The sequence below is a fragment of the Nomascus leucogenys genome, chromosome 9 (genome assembly GCF_006542625.1).
Source record: "Nomascus leucogenys isolate Asia chromosome 9, Asia_NLE_v1, whole genome shotgun sequence".
NCBI lineage: Eukaryota > Metazoa > Chordata > Mammalia > Primates > Hylobatidae > Nomascus > Nomascus leucogenys.
The window spans coordinates 11053462-11072137 of NC_044389.1; the positions used below are offsets into that span (position 1 = coordinate 11053462).

Consider the following 18676-nt stretch of genomic DNA (forward strand, 5'->3'; position numbering starts at 1 on the left):
CAGTGGTTCATGCCTGTAATCCCAGCACTTTGGGAGGCTGAGGTGGGATCATCACCTGAGGTCAGGAGTTCGAGATCAGCCTGGACAACATGGTGAAACACCATCTCTACTAAAAATAAAAAAATTAGCCAGGCGTAGTGGTGCAGGCCTGTAATCACAGCTACTTGGGAGGCTGAGGCAGGAGAATAAATAGCTTGAAGCCTGGAGGGGGAGGTTTGGTGAGCCGATGTGGCGCCACTGCACTCCAACCTGAGAGACAAGAGTGAGACTCCATCTCAAAAAAAAAAAAAAAAAAAAAAAGAAAAAAGTTATGTCTATTAAGTTAAACTGATACACACAGACACATATATAAATATATAGAAAGCAGTGAGTAGCTGGCAAAATGTAAAACAAATACTGAAAAGATCTAGGATTTCTTTTTCTTTTTCTTTTTTTTTTTAATTTTTTTACCTTATTTACAATGAAGAACTTTTTTTTTTTTTTTTTTTTTGAGGCAGAGTTTTGCTCTGTCTCCCAGGCTGGAGTGAAGTGGCACGATCTCAGCTCACTGCAACCTCTGCCTCCCAGGTTCAAGCAATTCTCGTGCCTCAGACTCCTGGGTAGCTGGGATTACAGGCACCCACCACCATTCCTGGCTAATGTTTTTTGTTTTTGTTTTCATTTTTTTTTTTTTTTTGTATTTTTAGTAGAGACAGGGTTTCATCATGTTGGCCAGTCTGGTCTCAAACTCCTGACCTCAGGTGATCCACCCACCTCAGCCTCCCAAAGTACTGGGATTACAGGCATGAGCCACCACACTGGGCCTACTTGGGATTTTTTAAGTGTCTTGTATTTTAGTTGGATATTATGTTAAAGATAAAATTTAGAAAGTTTTCATTTCATTCTTGTTAGTGTAGCAAGAAATTTCTTTTAAAAATTTAATTAATTAATTGATTGATTGATTAATTAATTTTTTGAGGCGGAGTCTTGCTCTGTTGCCAGGCTGGAGTGCAGTGGCGTGATCTTGGCTCACTGCAACCTCCTCCTCCTGGGTTCAAGCAATTCTCCTGCCTCAGCCTCCCGAGTAGCTGTGATTACAGGCACCTGCCACCACGCCCAGCTAATTTTTGTATTTTTAATAGAGGTGGGGTTTCACCAGGTTGGGCAGGATGGTCTCCGTCTCTTGACCTCTTGATCTGCCCACCTTGGCCTCCCAAAGTGCTGGGATTACAGGCATGAGCCACAGCACCCGGCCAAGAAATTCTTAAAAAAAAAATTTTTTTTAAAAGGAAATTTATTTTTGGGAAATGCTTGGGAAAAGAACATTTGATTTTATCTATTTTGTTTCACAACATGATAAGCAGAATTGCAATGTTATGTGCTATCTACAGATTATTTAGTAAGACATTGATCTGTCTGTGAGGAACATTGGTCTCATCCAGAAAAATGTCTTAGCTAAGATGTGTGGGTAATGTCCTAACCCTGTATAGCTCTGTGCTGATTGCTGCCCCCTGCTGTCCTTGTCCTCTTCCTGAAGTGAGATAGGGCAAAGGGCATAGGTCAATTAAATGCCCTCTTAACGCAGCCTTTCTTTTACATTCTTGTGGCTGTCCTGTTGTCCCATAGGTGTAGAGAAGGCACGCGCTTTCCAGGAACTATGTAGTAAACAGTACCCAAATGGCCTGCAAGGGGTATCAGGCCCCTTGATAGGGTCTTGGAGAACGTCTCTGTGATAAGCTAGTACCAGTTATTTGTATTTGTTTTTAAGGTCAAATACATTCTTCTCTTAAGTGATTTGCAGGACAGTGAGTATAGTTCTGAAGTTGAGTTCTAAATCTTGGAACACATTCATTTTCCTTTCCTCTTTTGAGATTGTATTACTCACTTCTTGTTTTTTGGCTACAAATGTGCTGGGATTACAGGCATGAGCCACTGTGCCAGCCACATTTTTTCTTTCTATTGGGAAGGCATCTCAATATGTTGCCCAGGTTAGTCTTGAACTCATGGCCTCAAGCAATCCTCCTACCTCGCCTCCCAAACTGCTGCGACTGCAGACGTGGTGGCTCACGCCAGGCGAATGGTTCAGAGAAAAAAAAGCATATCATCAAAATAGATCTGCAGAAGCAAATCAAGTATATATCTTACTAATTGACTGTGTTTAAGAATGCAGGCCCATGTACTATTGAACCTGCTTGCTGCTTTAAAGCAGGGCTTCTCGAATGTAACCTGTATTTGGATTGCCTGGAGATCTTGTTTAAAATGCAGATTCTGATGGGTAGGTCTCAGTGGGACCTGAGATTCTGCATCTTTGTCAACTCCCAGCTGTTGCTAACATTGTTAGAGAAAGACTACACTTTGCACAGTTAAGGGTCTAAAGGTCAGAAAATGTGAACTTATTTTTATTTTATTTTATTTTATTTTTTGAGATGTAGTTTCACTCTTGTTGCCCAAGCTGGAGTACAATGAAACGATCTTGGCTCACCACAACCTCCGCCTCCCGGGTTCAAGCAATTTTCCTGCCTCAGCCTCCTGAGTAGCTGGGATTACAGGCATACGCCACCACACCCAGCTAATTTTGTATTTTTAGTAGACAGGGTTTCTCCATGTTGGTCAGGCTGGTCTCGAACTCCCGACCTCAGGTGATCCACCCGCTTCGGCCTCCCAAAGTGCTGGGATTACAGGCATGAGCCACTGTGCCCGGCTAGAAAGTGTGAATTTAAATCCAGCATCACTCAACAAAGTGCTAGGAGGACTGTCAGCTTTAAAGAGAGAGGATAGCACCAAATACACATCATAGTTATCTCTCAGAAGAGAATGCCCCAACCCAATTTATGTTTACTGATTATCTGAAAAGTTAAAAATACTGACACTGAGACATCTTTCTCTTGACATCTAAGTGACATTCAGTGTAATTATTACTTCATAGGAACATGCCTTTTGTCAGATTTTGCTTGAGTTCTTTCAGTTAGACAGAGAAAGGCACAAACTAGGAGAATTTTTTTTTTGATCTCAGTGTTCTGTGAATGGGAAACTGAGGCTGAGGCTGGTGACCAGGTGACTGGGCACTTGTGATCACAGAGGGTGCTTTGTTATGGAAGGAAATGGCATGCCACTGCTAAAGGGACTGTATCACCAACACTGTGTGGGGGAGTTTAAATTTTTTTTTTTCAAGACGGAGTTTCACTCTTGTTGCCCAAGCTGGAGTGCAATGGTGCCATCTTGGCTCACTGCAACCTCCGCCTCCCAGGTTCAAGCCATTCTCCTGCCTCAGTCTCCTGAGTAGCTGGGATTACAGGCGCCTGCTGCCATTCTCAGCTAATTTTTGTATTTTTAGTAGAGACAGGGTTTCACCATGTTGGCCAGGCTGGTCTCGAACTCCTGACCTCAGGTGATCTGCCTGCCTTGGCCTCCCAAAGTTCTGGGATTACAGGTGTGAGCCACCGCACCCGGCCTCCTGTGTGTTTTTGGATGGGAGTTTTCGATCCTAGAAGCTCAGAGAAGGTGAGATGATGGCACCGGAATGGAGCTCTCCCACCCTCAAGGGGAGGACTGGTTAAAAGTCAGGGTCCAATGAGCAATGCCCAGGCTGAGTGCTGGCCACGTGACAGAAGCCGTGTTCTCCACAGAGCGGCTTCCGTGCCAGTCGGGGAACGCTGGAGTACCAAACTGCCTTTTTAGTCACTATGAAATTTTGTTTTTAGTTTCACACATTTTCCAAAATAACTAGTTCTCTTTCCTGTTTTGCAGAGGAGTCGTTTCCATGATCATTTTGAAAATGACAGAAACCCAAGCTGGAGAATACCTACTTTTTATTCAGAGTGAAGCTACCAATTACACAATATTGTTTACAGTGAGTATAAGAAGTAAGTCCAGCCTGCTACTAGTATTCCAGCCTGGAATACCACAGTATTTCAAAGGAGTGGTTTAGAACCCATTAGCTTGACCAGCTCCTCTAGACATATTCAGGTTTCCCTTGATACGTAGTTGGATTGATTCGATTCCTGTCGACCCTCTGTAGAATCTATAGAGAACTGAGAATCACTGATGAATCACTGATGTGTGCCGTGGGCTCTCAGAATGTGACTGCTGCTAAAAACACCTGGGGCATCCTCTGTTCATTAGCAGAGGGCTGACAGGGAAGAAATGGAAAACATTTTGACCTTGGAATCAGAAGACCTCTGTTCTAATTCTGGTTCTGATACTACCACCTATGGCAGGTCACAATTTCTCTGAGCCCCAATTTCCTTATTGGTAAAATGAGGATAAAAATACGTACCTCACAGGATTGGAAGGTCTCAGTGTGATCCAACAGAACTTTCTGAGATGATGAAAATGATCTTTGTCTGCTCTTTCCAATACAGTAGCCACTGGCCACATGGGGCTGTTGAACTCTTGAAAGGTGGCTAAGGTGACTGAGGAACTAAAGTTTTAATTTTATTTAATTTTAATTTGTTAAAATTGGAATGTAAATAGCCCCATGAAGCTAGTGGGCTACAGCGCAGGCCCACACGCACGCCAGACCATATGCAAACTGTAAGGAATAGTCCAGATGTTCTTACCAAGGGAGGCAGCTGTGCAGTTGGCAGAGGCACCACCTGCATGTGCTTTCTGGCTTCTCCTTGTTTCGTCCCCATCATGCACAGACTCAGTGCTACGCACACTGAACTTGATGCTTCATCTTTCATGACCAAGAAGGACTAAAGGTGGCTGCATTCACTTAGGTCCTCGTGCCTTTAGGGGCCCATGCAGTGCTCCAAAAACCCTGGGTTAATATTACTTAAAATTAGCCCCCGCCCCCCCCCACCCAACACACACACACATTGACACAACTTGCCAGGCTCCCCTCTTCCTTGTCAGTGACTCAAATGTCTGGCCCACAGAGGTGCCCTGGGTCAGGAATAACCACAACTGCCCTTTGCTGAAGATCTTCTGCCTGTTTCATCTCAGATGTTCACAGCGATCCTGCATGCATGTAGATGAGAAAACAGACCCTCTGACAGGTGTGGTGGTGGGCACAGCTGGAGGCTTTCTGCACCACACCGCCCTGGGTCTTGTGTGAGAATGTGTGGGTCTTGCTGTCAAAGCTACTAACAGAAGAGAGCACGCAAGAGTCCCCAGAAGTGTCATCTTACTGGGGTTGGGGGTGGAGTAAGGTTCTGAAGTCAGCCTGTTAGCTAAAGTCAAAATTACTCAAAATTTATTCTAGAAAGTCCTTTAATTACTCTCAAAATGATAGAACCAGAGCCCTACAAGCTCCAAAGCCAAGAATCACCTTTTGTTGCTCTTTGATGTTGGTCATGTTCCCTGCCCCCTTTCTAGTCCCTCACCGCCTCTGTGGGACAGTAAATACGTGCCCCAGGTTGAATGAAGCTAGGACATTTCTTGCTCTCTCCCTCTCTTCCTCCTTCTCCTTTTTTCGCTCCTTTTTAAATTTTCTTGCCAAGTATAAATAGTTGTATAAGGTAAGTGGGCATCTGTTGTGTCTCTGTTATACTTAGGGCATGTTCCTTTCGCTTAAGATTTACAATGTAAAAATGTAACGACAATTATTCTATAACTTATTTTTAGCATTCTTCAAGGTGGTGGGGTCCAAAAAATAGGTGGGAGAGACGTGGCAACAGTCAGTGTGAAAAAGAGGAAAGGGTTTAGTCAACCACAAGCTCAGTATTAACCACCAGCATGGCATGGTTGCCAAAAAAGTAAATTTGAACCTTGGCAGTGTTCATGAAAATATAACGTCTAAATTAAGGAAATTAATAGAAGATTATTCATTTCAGTTCTACTTTTTTAAAGATGAATACTGACAAAATGAGCAACTAGGATAGTGGAAAACTTGGAATTCTTTAAATTAGGAGCAGTTGAAGGAATTGGGAATGTGTAGCATATAGAAGGAAATATTTTGAGGAGACGATAAGATTGATTGAAGTGTAATGCAGAGGAAATTCTTTTGGGATTTGAGTCAGGAAACCTGAGCTAACTAGTTAAAGTACCTTGTATGGTAATTATCTCCCTTGATCTCGGTTTCTGATTTTAAATATTTGAAAGATTTTCATATGGAATCAAAGCTAGACTTTAAAAAAGTTGCTCTAGAGGGTAGGATAAGAACCAATTGTTAGAAATTACAGGGAGAAAAAGTAAAAATCACCTCAAGATGGGAAAAAATACTTGCAGTTCACAATCAACAAAGAATTAATAGTCATAATATGTAAAGTCAATAAGATAAACAATCTATATAAGTCAATAAGTCAATAAGAAAAACAAACAAAATGAACACCTAGTAGAGAAATGAACAAAGGACATGAGTAGGCATTTCATTTTTGGAACATGAAACCTAAATGGTCAAGAAACATGTTAAAAGATAAACTTAGGCAGGTTAAAGTTGTAAAGAGTATATTTGAGCAGAAAGCAATTCATGAATCAGGCAGTACCAGATGGCAAGCAGGTGGGCTCCATTGAGGTGATTCAAGGGTAAGGCTTCTTTCTATAAGGTGTTCCCGAAAGCAAGACAAAGAAAAGATTTGATTGTTTAAAGAAGGACAGTCCCTCGATTGGTCAGTTTGCAGTTCCTCATTGATTAAGCTAAGTTGCATTTTGCTGCTCATATTGAATTGGGTTTGTTTTTTGCTTTTTGTTGTTGTTGTTGTTTTTGTAGAGACGGGGTTTCGGCATGTTACCTAGGCTGGTCTCGAACTCCTGGGCTCAAGCGATCCTCCGGCCTCACCCTCCCTAAGTGCTGGGATTATAGGCGTGAGCCACCATGCCCGGCCTTTATTCTTTTACTTTTTTTTTTTTGAGTTGTGTTTTGATTTGTTTACCTAGGAACTCAAGCTGTTAGAGCTGTCTCAGCCTAATGGCCTCCCAATTAATTATTTTAACACATGTTAAATTAATAATGGAGAAATTAAATTAAGACCACATGAAATACCATTTTATACCTGCTAGATTGTTGAAAATTAAGAAGTCTTGGTAAGTCTATAAAGCAATAGGTGCTCTCATATCCTGCTGTGTAACATAAATTAGTACAACCACTTTGGAAAACAAATGATCATTATGTGTAAGGCTGAATGTGCTCATACCATGTAGACCAGCAGTTCCACTCTTAAGAATGTAATTAAGGAAAGTGTTATACACATGCCTCAGTACAAATGTGTGGAAAGTTCAGAGCACATGGTTGATCATACAAAAACCTGTGGCCGGGTGTGGTGGCTCATACCTGTAATCCAAGCACTTTGGGAGGCCAAGGCAGCAAGATCACTTGAGGCTGGGAGGTTGAGGTTGAGGCTGTGGTGAGCTGAGATTGCACCACTTCACTCCAGCCTGGGTGACAGAGACCCTGTCTCACACACACACACAGAAGGAAACAACCCAAATGTCTACTGCAAGAAAATGAAAAAATAATGATATATTTACCAATAGAGTATTATGTGGCAGTAAAAAAAATGAATAAAGTATAGCTACATGTAAAACTATGGATGAGTCTTAAAAACATAAGGTTGGATGAAAAAATGAAGTTGGGGAAGCTACATATTGATTGACAACACTATTTTGAAGCTCAAGAATGAAATAAATCAATATATCGTTTAGCGCCACATATTTGTGTAGTATAACTACTTTGAAGAGTCCCCGAATAATAAACAAAATTCAGGATAAATGCTACGTACAGTTGAGAGATGGGGAGAAGCACAAAAGTAGATCAAAAGGTATTCATTAATATTTTAGTTATTAGGTGGTTAGTGGCTCTGTGGGTATTTGTTGTGATTATGCTTTGAAATTTACACTCCACATATTCTTTCATATGTATATATATATATATATATGTATATATATATACGTATATATATATATGTATATATATATACGTATATATATATATATGTCAAACAATACATAATGTTTTCAAACAAAATTTATTGTAAGGAGAGAGGCTGGAATTCAGTATAGGGAAACTTGCTTTAAAAAAAAAAGTTTGTCAGAAATTAGAATGACCTGCCCTGGGAGGTCATGAACTCCAGTCCCTAGGAGAGTCAACGTAGAAGTAGAAAGTTTATGTTAGAAATAGCTGGGAGTGAAGGATGGTGTGTGTGTGTGTGTGTGTGTGTGTGCACGCGCATGTGTGATGGTCCAGTGTGAGTGGGAGGCTCAACTAAGCCTCTAAGTTCTGTTGCAATTCCAACTCCACCCTACCAGGTTTCTTCTGCCTTTCTAAATCTTAGTATATTTCTGCCTAGTTGCAGATCAAATTATAGGAAGAAAGTTGAGGTCTAAACTATGTGTTAAACAAGGGTTTAAGCCATATGTTATTGCTAATTTCCTTTTTCCTGTGCCTATCAATATTTGTATTTTCACATGGCTTCACTCGACTACTTTAGTTAGCTGTGGATTTGTGAAATACCCAAAGAAATTGGCCAAGAGGATAAATGTTAAAGTTGACACTGCAGCCAGAGCTAAATTTAATAGAATGGTTGGTTTGCTTTTGATGCCTTTATTATAAAAAAAGAAAAAATATGTATATGTAATGGTTGCGAACTTTTCATAATGACATAGAATCCTTTTTTGAGGGGCTGCTAAGAGAATTATTTTTAAAATAGTAAAATGTTAATAACTTATGATGCTTTAGATACCCTGCTTTACACATTAAGAAGACCTTACTTTAGAAAAATGGAAAACCAGGACGCCCTGGTCTGCATATCTGAGAGCGTTCCAGAGCCGATCGTGGAATGGGTGCTTTGCGATTCACAGGGGGAAAGGTATGACACATCCATGGTAGCTGCTATTCTCATGATTTCCTTTTGGCCTTTTTCTAATGTAGTTGACATCAAGCTGTATGTAAAATTTAATTTATGCTCATTTAACCAGGAAACTTTGGCTTCTTAAAGTTAAAAAATGGCCAGTATAGGGCCGGGTGAAGTGGCTCATGCCTGTAATCCCAGCATTTCGGGAGGCCAAGGTGGGCAGATCACTTGAGGTCAGGAGTTTGAGACCAGCCTGGCCAACATGGTGAAACCCCGTCTCTACTAAAAATATAAAAAATTAACTGGGTGTGGTGGCGGGCACCTATAATACCAGCTACTCTGGAGGCTGAGGCAGGAGAATCTCTCGAACCCAGGAGGCGGAGGTTGTGGTGAGCCGAGATCACGCCATTGCACTCCAGCCTGGGCAACAAGAGCGAAACTCCGTCTCAAAAAAAATAAACAAATAAATAAAATAAAATAAATAAATAATACAGAATGGCCAATGTGGGCTTCACAGGGAGGACAAGGATTTTTTTGGTAAGGGGCTTTTTGGAACCCCACAAATCAACTGCAGGGCCCTTCCTGGGCATCATGCTACACAAGTAAAAGTCCCTCTACGTTCCAGGGTTGTTGGCTCCCTGGGCATCTGGTTGGGGCAAAAAGAAAGATACTGATTTTAAAGTATAATTATCTTATAAGTAAGAAATTCTAGGCTGGGCGCGGTGGCTCATGTCTGTAATCCCAGCACTTTGGGAGGCAGAGACCGGCGGATCATGAGGTCAGGAGATCGAGACGATCCTGGCTAACATGGTGAAACCCCATCTCTACTAAAAATACAAAAAAAATTAGCCAGGTGTGGTGGCGGGCGCCTGTAGTCCCAGCTACTCAGGAGGCTGAGGCAGGAGAATGGCGTGAATCCGGGAGGCAGAGCTTGCAGTGAGCCGAGATCGTGCCACTGCACTCCAGCCTGGGTGACAGGGCGAGACTCCATCTCAAAAAAAAAAAAAAAAAAAAAAAAAAAAGAAATTATAGGCCGGGCGCAGTGGCTCATACCTGTAATCTCAGCACTTTGGGAGGCCAAGGCAGGCGGATCACCTGAGGTTGGGGGTTCAAGACCAGCCTGACCAACATGGTCAAACCCCGTCTCTACTAAAAATACAAAAATTAGCCAGGTGTGGTGGCGGGCATCTGTAATCCCAGCTACTCAGGAGGCTGAGGAAGGAGAATCACTTGAACCCGGGAGGTGGAGGTTGCAGTGACCTGAGATCACGCCATTGCACTCCAGCCTGGGTGACAGAGCGAGACTCCATCTAAAAAAAAAAAAAAAAAAGAAAAGAAAGGAAGAAAGAAATTCTTTGTGACTAAATGTTTAACTTCTGATTATACTGTTTGTTCTGGAAAAGCAGTCTAATATGATTGTTTAAAGATATAGAATCTAGAGCCAGATAGCCTGGGTTTGAACCCTAGTTTGCTTAGCAGCTGTGTGGCCTTGGACAAGTTACTTACTCTCTGTGCCTCATCAGAAGAATGCGGATGACAACAAATACTTATAGGATTGCTATGCTGATTAAATGAATTGATATATGTAAAGCACGTAGAACAGTGCCTAGCCAATAGTAAGTATGGTACAAATGTTTACGTAGTTTTTCATATATGCCAAAGCTAAGTTCTCACAAAGTAAAAATTCATGCAGTTGGAACTAATTAAAATTTACTAAACAACTTTTTTTTTAAAAAAATAGGACCAAATAGAAGGAGAAAAAGTACCAAATACTTTGTTCCAAAGTGGTACAAAAGTTCGCTTTCTGCTGAGGCAGGGAGAGGGGTTTTGCTCTGTGGAATACTTGGGAGTCTTGACTGACTTCCCTTGTGGATGACACCTTGGCCCTTCTCCGTTCCTATGGGAACTCGGGTGACTTTTGAAACTTTAGCTTCCCCCTCCCTTACTGCGTCCCAAAAGGATGCTTACCTTGCTAAACTTCATGAAAGTCCAATCATGCTTTTTCTCTTCTCTTTCTTCTCTTTTTTTCCTTTATCTCTTTCTCATTTTTCTTCCCTTTCTTTCCCTGTCTTTAAACAACGGCAACAAAGAGATCACCAAACATGAACAATTTTAAACTGTTTTATTATGTAATTATCCTTAGTGTTATTCTAATTCATTGAGATAATGAGTAGCTAGCTCCCTTCTGAGCTCTTAGCTGAAACCACAGATATGGGCTTGTTTACCTTTTGACCTTTTGTTTACCATTTGACCCTTAAAACTGGCTCTAGAACTTTGTTCTGCTCTTGAGCATTCATTTGTAATTTTAAAACTTGTTTAGCCAAACAGTACTTCTTTTCTAATTGCAGCTGTAAAGAAGAAAGTCCAGCTGTTGTTAAAAAGGAGGAAAAAGTGCTTCGTGAGTTATTTGGGACAGACATAAGGTGTTGTGCCAGAAATGAACTGGGCAGGGAATGCACCAGGCTGTTCACAATAGGTAACACTATAATATCACGCACTTTCATTTTCAGTGGCCAGTTCTTAGCAACTATCAGGGACTAACAGTAACTGCGTAGGTGATCATTCAACTTCAGAAATCCTGTCATTCCTTCAGGCCACAGTAAATGGAATATTATGGATTCTGTAAATGCTGATTTCTTCTTAAAAGAGGAGTCAGTCTCTAAAAGCTTCTTTTTTTTTTTTTTTTTTTTCTTTTTCTTTTTTTTTTATTATTATACTTTAGGGTTTTAGGGTACATGTGCACAATGTGCAGGTTTGTTACATATGTATCCATGTGCCATGTTGATTTCCTGCACCCATTAACTCGTCATTTAGCATTAGGTGTATCTCCTAATGCTGTAAAAGCTTCTTTTATTAATGTGGTTAGTAATATTTGAGATGATGCTAAAGTCTTTGTTCAGAATATTCAGGATATCATTTGTGATGTGTCAAAAATCACTTTTTTTTTCTCACTTGGGATGTTTTCATCTCCTAGATCTAAATCAAACTCCTCAGACCACATTGCCACAATTATTTCTTAAAGTAGGAGAACCCTTATGGATAAGGTGCAAAGCTGTTCATGTGAACCATGGATTTGGGCTCACCTGGGAATTAGAAAACAAAGCACTCGAGGAGGTAATAGGACAAGTTTGTATTCTGAAAATGCAGGAACAATTAACTAATAGTCCGGATTGAAAACATTAAATGCAAACTCTGTTTTATTAAAACCTAGGGCAACTACTTTGAGATGAGTACCTATTCAACAAACAGAACTATGATACGGATTCTGTTTGCTTTTGTATCATCAGTGGCAAGAAACGACACCGGATACTACACTTGTTCCTCTTCAAAGCATCCCAGTCAATCAGCTTTGGTTACCATCGTAGGTAATGCAGGCTGCTCACACAATCTTTATTCCTATTTTTAGTTGCTTTAGTGTGGAATGTGAGGTATGTGGTACAAATTCTGATTTCAATATAATGCTACTATCAAACAGTAAGAAAGAAACTGAGTTAGAATAGCTTTGCAAAGATAATCTGCCCACCCTCTTCCTTTTCCCGTTAAACCAGGCCCGCTTGAATGCCACTGTCTTTGCACATAACACATTGTAATATGACCATCTGTTTGTGTACTTTTATCCTCCAGTAGACTGTAAGTTTCTTAAGGACAAGGACAACTCATTCTATCCTTGTAGTTCCAGAACCTGACACAGAGCCTGACACAAAATAGACAATAAATACTAGTTCTAAGAACCAACTAACCGCACTGTTAGGGCAGTGAGCACTGAGAGACAGTACAAGCCCTTAGATGCACTGAAATTTTGGTGGGGTATGTAGGATCTGAAAATAACCACAATTCAATAATCTCAGATTAGGGTACAGCGTTCAGCCATAATGAAAATGCTAAGAAATATAGTGATGCTCTTAGCAGATTAATAAGGAAGTGTTCCATAAGGCAACCTCGTGAATATTGCTAGCCACATTGCTCTTTTATTTGTGCCTTGAGTTTATTTTATTCTCTCTCATCAATGAAAGAGTGGTGCTGGCTGAGAGCAGGGGCCAGACAGTCAATTGTCTACATCCCATTCTTTTTCTTTCCTTCTTTCTTTTTTTAAACATTTCTTAACTTTGAAAGATGATGAGCTCAGGCTTAGAACTAGGGATAGGACTCCTGGGTTTTCACTTGGATTATCCAACCTGACCTGCAGCATGCCAACACCTGAGTTTTCCTGTGTTAAACTGATGAATACAAGTTTATTTTATCTTCTCAATACGTTTCCATACGAATATTATTAACTAACTCATAAATGCCTATTTTTTCTTACAGAAAAGGGATTTATAAATGCTACCAATTCAAGTGAAGATTATGAAATTGACCAATATGAAGAGTTTTGTTTTTCTGTCAGGTTTAAAGCCTACCCACAAATCAGATGTACATGGACCTTCTCTCGAAAATCATTTCCTTGTGAGCAAAAAGGTCTCGATGACGGATACAGGTGAGACCACAAAGGACTCTAAGATATCATTTTTAGCATAATTCTCCTTGCTTGTTGCCCTTGGGTAGGACAGTTTTATACTTATGGAAGCAAATTCACTTATTATGAGTTTAACTATTATTGAGTTGGAATTGGAGATAAGAAAACAATAAGCAGATGTGAGGATACAGTAGCAGTCTTACCATTCCTTTAGATAATATAACCTGCTGCATGAAAACAGAAAGAACCGTATTAGTCTGGTCTACTTTGAGTCTGGTTCTCTGGCATTTTCTGAGTCACAAGGTAGTTTTTACTTCCTGTTTGAGAGTGCGGTGTATAGTACACTGAGTGTCCCCTAAAATATTTGCAGATGATTGAGGAAGTAAAACTCCTTAAAAACAGAAAAACATTACTCATAGGTGTATTGATTTAAATTTTCAAAAAATACATGCAGAAATAGCCCAATAGTAAGTGCTGAAGGAAAATGTTGTTTTCCTCGGGATTTGTATGAGAAACTATGCAAGATTCTTTTTTTTAAGAAAAACAATTTTTCTTTTCTTTTTCTTTTTTTTTTTTTTTTTTTTTTTGAGATGAGGTCTCACTCTGTCACCTAGGCTATAGTGCAGTGGTGCAATACTGGCTCACTGCAACCTCCACCTCCCAGGCTCAAGTGATCCTCCCACCTCAGCCTCCCAAGTAGCTAGGACCACAGGTGCACACCACCATGCCTGACTAATTTTTTGTATTTTTGGGAGAGACAGGGTTTTGCCATGTTGCACAGGCTGGTCTCGGACTCTTGAGCTCAGGAGATTCACGCTACCTGGGCCTCCCAAAGTGCTGGGATTACAGGCGTGAGCCACTGCACCCAGCCGGAAGATTCTCTTGTGGGAGGAATTCTCCATTCCTTCTTTGGAAAACAAAAAACAACTTTCCCCTATATCTTCTATAGTTATGACATCTCTGTCTCTTTAATGCTATGGAACATGGTTTTGGACTAGACTATGAGACACTGAGACCCACATGTTATCTTTCAAACAAGTCAATGGACTAGAATAAATCATCCTTTCTCAGCATGTGGTCTGTTGAACAACTATATAAGAATCATCTGAACAACTGTTTAAAATGTGGATTCCTGGCTCCCATTCCAGACATGCTGACTCAAAACTGGGGCAAAACGCTCAGACTCTGCTTTTTTAATGAGAATCTTTAGTGATTCCTATCACAGGTCTAGATCTGTGCTGTCCAGTACAGTAGCCACCAGCCACATGTGGCTATTGAGAGCTTGAAATGTGTCTGGTCCAAATTGAGATGTACTCTAATTGTAAAATACACACTAGATTTTGAAGACTTAGTATGAAAAAAAGAATGTAAAATATATTATTAATAATTTTTATATTGGCTGGGCTCGGTGGGGCACACCTATAATCCCAGCACTTTGTGAAGCCAAGGCAGGTGGATCGCTTGCTCCTAGGAGTTTGAGACCAGCCTGGATAGCATGGCAAAATCCCATCTCTACAAAAAAATACAAAAATGAGTTGAGTGTGGTGGTGTACACCTTTAGTCCCAGCTACTTGGGAGGCTGAGGTTGGAGGATTGATTGAGCCCAGGTGGTCGAGGCTGCAGTAGCTGTGATCATGCCATCGCACTCCAGCCTGGATGACAGAGCAAGACCTTGCCTCAAAAAGAAAAAAATAATAATAAAATTAAAACAATTTTTATATTAATTATATATTAAAATGATAGTATTTTGGATATATTGCATTCAATGAAATCTGTTATTAAACTTAATTTTACCTGCTTCCTTTTACTTTATACAGCCAACAGAATTTGTAAATGATGTACAAGGCTTGCAGTTCTGACTCACATTCTATTTCATTGGATAGCCCTGTTCTAGATGAAGAGTAGGAGTTCTTTTCACCTTGATTCTGCTAAGTGTTTGTTTCATGATTATTGTGTTACTCTTTATACCTAAAAGGGATTTGTACTAAAAGTCCCTTGTTGGGACTTTTAGAATCTCAATGCAGGGTTTGCATGGAGTTGTCTACCATCTCTTACTGAAACCCCCCAGTGTTCAGAGCATTCATTTTTAAGGTAATTAAGAATGCAGACTGGTCTGGGAGCTGACTGAAACACACTCCCCCAAACTCAGGGTTTGTCAACAGTGGCGCTGCTGGCATGTTGAGCTGGATAATTCTTTGTTGTGAAGGACTGTCCCGTGCATTGTAGGATACTTTTCAGCATCCCTGGCCTCCTCCCACTGGATGCCAGGAGCACATTCTCTTTTCCCCGTGTGACAACCAAAAATATCTCCAGACACCGTCAAATTGAGAAAAATAACCCCTGGCATTTTTTTTTGAGAACCATTGCCTTAGAGGCATCACCCTACGGTCGTCATAAGCTATTATTCAGAAACATCAGGCTTTTTTTTTTTTTTTTTTGAGACAGAGTCTCATTCTGTTGCCCAGACTGAAGTGCAGTGGTACGATCTTGGCTCACTGCAAGCTCCTGGGTTCAAGCAATTCTCCTGCCTCAGCCTCCTAAGTAGCTGGGATTATAGGTGCACGCCACCATGCCCAGCTAATTTTTTGTATTTTTAATAGAGACGGGGTTTCTTAATGTTGGCCAGGCTGGTCTCGAACTCCTGACCTCAAGTGATCCAACCGCCTCGGCCTCCCAAAGTGCTGGGATTACAGGCGTGAGCCACCGCGCCTGGCCCATCAAGCTTGTAAATGTAGAAGGTTGGGGAGTCAGCCCCTCTTTACCCTAGTTGACTTGATTACCACTTGGCCTGTGTTCAGAAGGAAATCAGCATATCACTGTCCCCTCTCTCCTTTGTATCCAATCCCCATGTTAGATAAGCTCTTAGCGTTATGGGAATCTCTTCTGAACCTGATTCAAAGAGATAAGGGGTCAATTCAATTTAGTTCAACAAATATTACTTTAATATCCTGTTGATGGGTGTGATGCTGTGAAGGGCTGCAAGAGTGAATAAGGTAATGCTACTTTCCTTCTCCCCCCAGAATGTACACACATTGCTACTGTGCTGGTGATATCTGGCATAACCTTTTGAGATTTTACAGAATTGCCAACTGGGGACCATGTCACTGACATATGGGTCATGGGCCAGTGTAGTGGGCTGCTTCATGTAATTTCATTCCATGGCCACAATCCATACCCATGACCCCAGGTTGTTATCCTATAGAGGTAGCCAAATGAATGAATTAGGCGAGCTCCTGACTCCTATAGCGTTTTGTACCTCACTCATTCCTACTTATCTGGCAACAGATGAGTATATATGTCACATCTCACCAGGGAGTTTATAAACTCTAAGAATAGGTGTGCTGCCGTATTTCTCTATCTTCGTACAATGCCTTGTTCAGTAAGTGTGTTTAATAAACGAATGAATTCATCATCATATCTGGAATGCAACTCACAGTGCAGTTTGGGCCAAAGATGAGTCAACAGCATCCTCTTCACTACAAGGACCATGCACATGGTTCTTAGCACAACACCCAATTCTCAGTGTTTATTGTGTTTGAAAGTTCTTGAAGAGCTACAATGTTTGTGCTAATAATGTGCATTGTTGGTCCTGATAATGTACCAGGTGTTATGGGCCACTGACGACACACAGCAAAGGAAAGATGGGCCCTCCTTCTTCATGAGAAAACATGCTCAAAGTACTGAACAAGAAACGAACAACACAAAATTTGAACACACTTCTGAGTGCTCTAAATGTCTTTTTCTCTCCACATGAGGCTCTATGTTGAGATGGGGATGGAGGACTAGATTATAGTCAGGGGTCATTTCCACTTTTCTTTCTTTCTTTCTTTCTCTCTCTCTCTCTCTCTCTTTCTTTCTTTCTTTTTTTTTTTGAGGCAGAGTCTCACTTTGTCGCCCAGGCTGGAGTGTAGTGGCATGATCTTGGCTCACTGCAACCTCCGTCTCCCGGGTTCAAGTGATTCTTCTGTCTCAGCCTTCCTAGTAGCTGAGATTACAGGCATGCACCACCCTGCCCAGCTATTTTTTTTGTATTTTTAGTAGAGACGGGGTTTCGCCATGTTGGCCTGGCTGGTCTCGAACTCCTGACCTTAAATGATACGCCCACCTCGGCCTCCCAAAGTGCTGGGATTACAGGCATGAACCACCGCACCTGGCCCTTCTTTCTGCTTTTTTTTTTTTGAGGCGGAGTCTCCCTCTGTCACCCAGGCTAGAGTGCAGTGGCGCAATCTTGGCTTACTGCGGCCTCCTCCTCCCGGCGGAGGTAATTAACTGATTCTCCTCCTGGTGGAAGTGATTAAGTGATTCTGCTGCCTCAGCCTCTCGAGTAGCTGGGATTACAGGCATGCACCACCACACCCGGCTAATTTTTGTATTTTTAGTAGAGACGGGGTTTCACCATCTTGGCCAGGCTGGTCTCAAACTCCTGACATCATGATCCGCCAGCCTCGGCCTCCCAAAGTGCTGGGATTACAGCTGTGAGCCACCTTTCCTGGCTTCTTTTTGCTTTTTAGAGTCAGGGTCTCACTATGTTGCCCAGGTTGGATTCTAACTCCTGGGCTCAAGTGATCCTGCCTCCTCAGCCTCCTGAGTAGCTGCAACTTGGCATGTGCCACTGCACCTGTCTTTCCTTTTGACTTTTTATTATAGAAAGTTTCAAATTTACTAATAAGTTGAAATAATAGTGCGTGAGCATTCTTTACCTACCACCTAGATTCAACAATTTAATTGAACCGAATTTGGTTTGTGAAGTACAGTATTTTAGTCATGTATCAAGATTTTATAGGCAAAGTGATACAATTTTTAAAACATCTGTTACTGAAAGGCCCCTGTAATAACACTACCCCTGAAAAAACTTCGGTGTGGTCATGGTATGTGCACCAGAAATCTCTCGGCTTCCCCACTTTCACGGCTTCATTTCTCCAATTTACTTCCTCAAATATTACGCCAAAGTTTACTAGGAGTTGCCTTTATATGTTTACATTTTATTAAATTATAACTTTCTAGCTGTCCTCGTGTCCTGGTCCTGATAAAGATTTCCAGGATATTTCACCCATTAGTTTGTATAATTTCCTATCTCTACAGACTTAATTACAAATTCCAAATCTACCTTAGCTTTTTCCACTTTTATGGGGAGAAAAAAAAGGAATGGGACTGTTGTAATTACTTAGTAACCTCTTCTGAAACCTTCTCCTTAGCCTTGCCTAAGCCTGATGTTTTCCTTTTTCCTGGAATATTTAGCTTTCCAACTCTGTGAATCTAAGTTTTGCCCACAGTAGGCACTAACCGAGTGCTTATGGGGTAAACAGCCGTGTGGTGGTCGTTTGGGTTCTGGGTGGTGAGCCAGGGTCCTGCTCAGAAGAACCACAAACTGAAAAGCAGGCTGTCACATACAGTGAGTGACACACAGTTACAGAAGATTATGGAACCTGGGAGAGGAGTGGTTTTTTTTTTTTTTTTTTTCCTATTTTCTGAAGGAGTTGAGCCTTGAGCATGGACAGAAAGGAGGGAAAAT

At 41.2% G+C, this 18676-nt stretch overlaps 1 protein-coding gene across 2 annotated transcripts in view; it reads left to right on the forward strand.

Moving 5' to 3' along the window:
• Positions 1 to 18676, forward strand: part of FLT3 (fms related tyrosine kinase 3) — a 99037-nt gene that overhangs the window by 39827 nt on the left and 40534 nt on the right. The window contains exons 4-9 of one of the 2 annotated variants that reach the window (XM_030818590.1): positions 3727 to 3842; positions 8597 to 8726; positions 11060 to 11187; positions 11686 to 11825; positions 11923 to 12076; positions 13017 to 13185. In XM_030818590.1, coding sequence (XP_030674450.1) covers positions 3727 to 3842; positions 8597 to 8726; positions 11060 to 11187; positions 11686 to 11825; positions 11923 to 12076; positions 13017 to 13185 — 837 coding nt within the window. Of the gene's footprint in view, positions 1 to 3726; positions 3843 to 8596; positions 8727 to 11059; positions 11188 to 11685; positions 11826 to 11922; positions 12077 to 13016; positions 13186 to 18676 lie in introns of those variants that run through there. The other variant, XM_030818591.1, reaches the window with a different exon arrangement.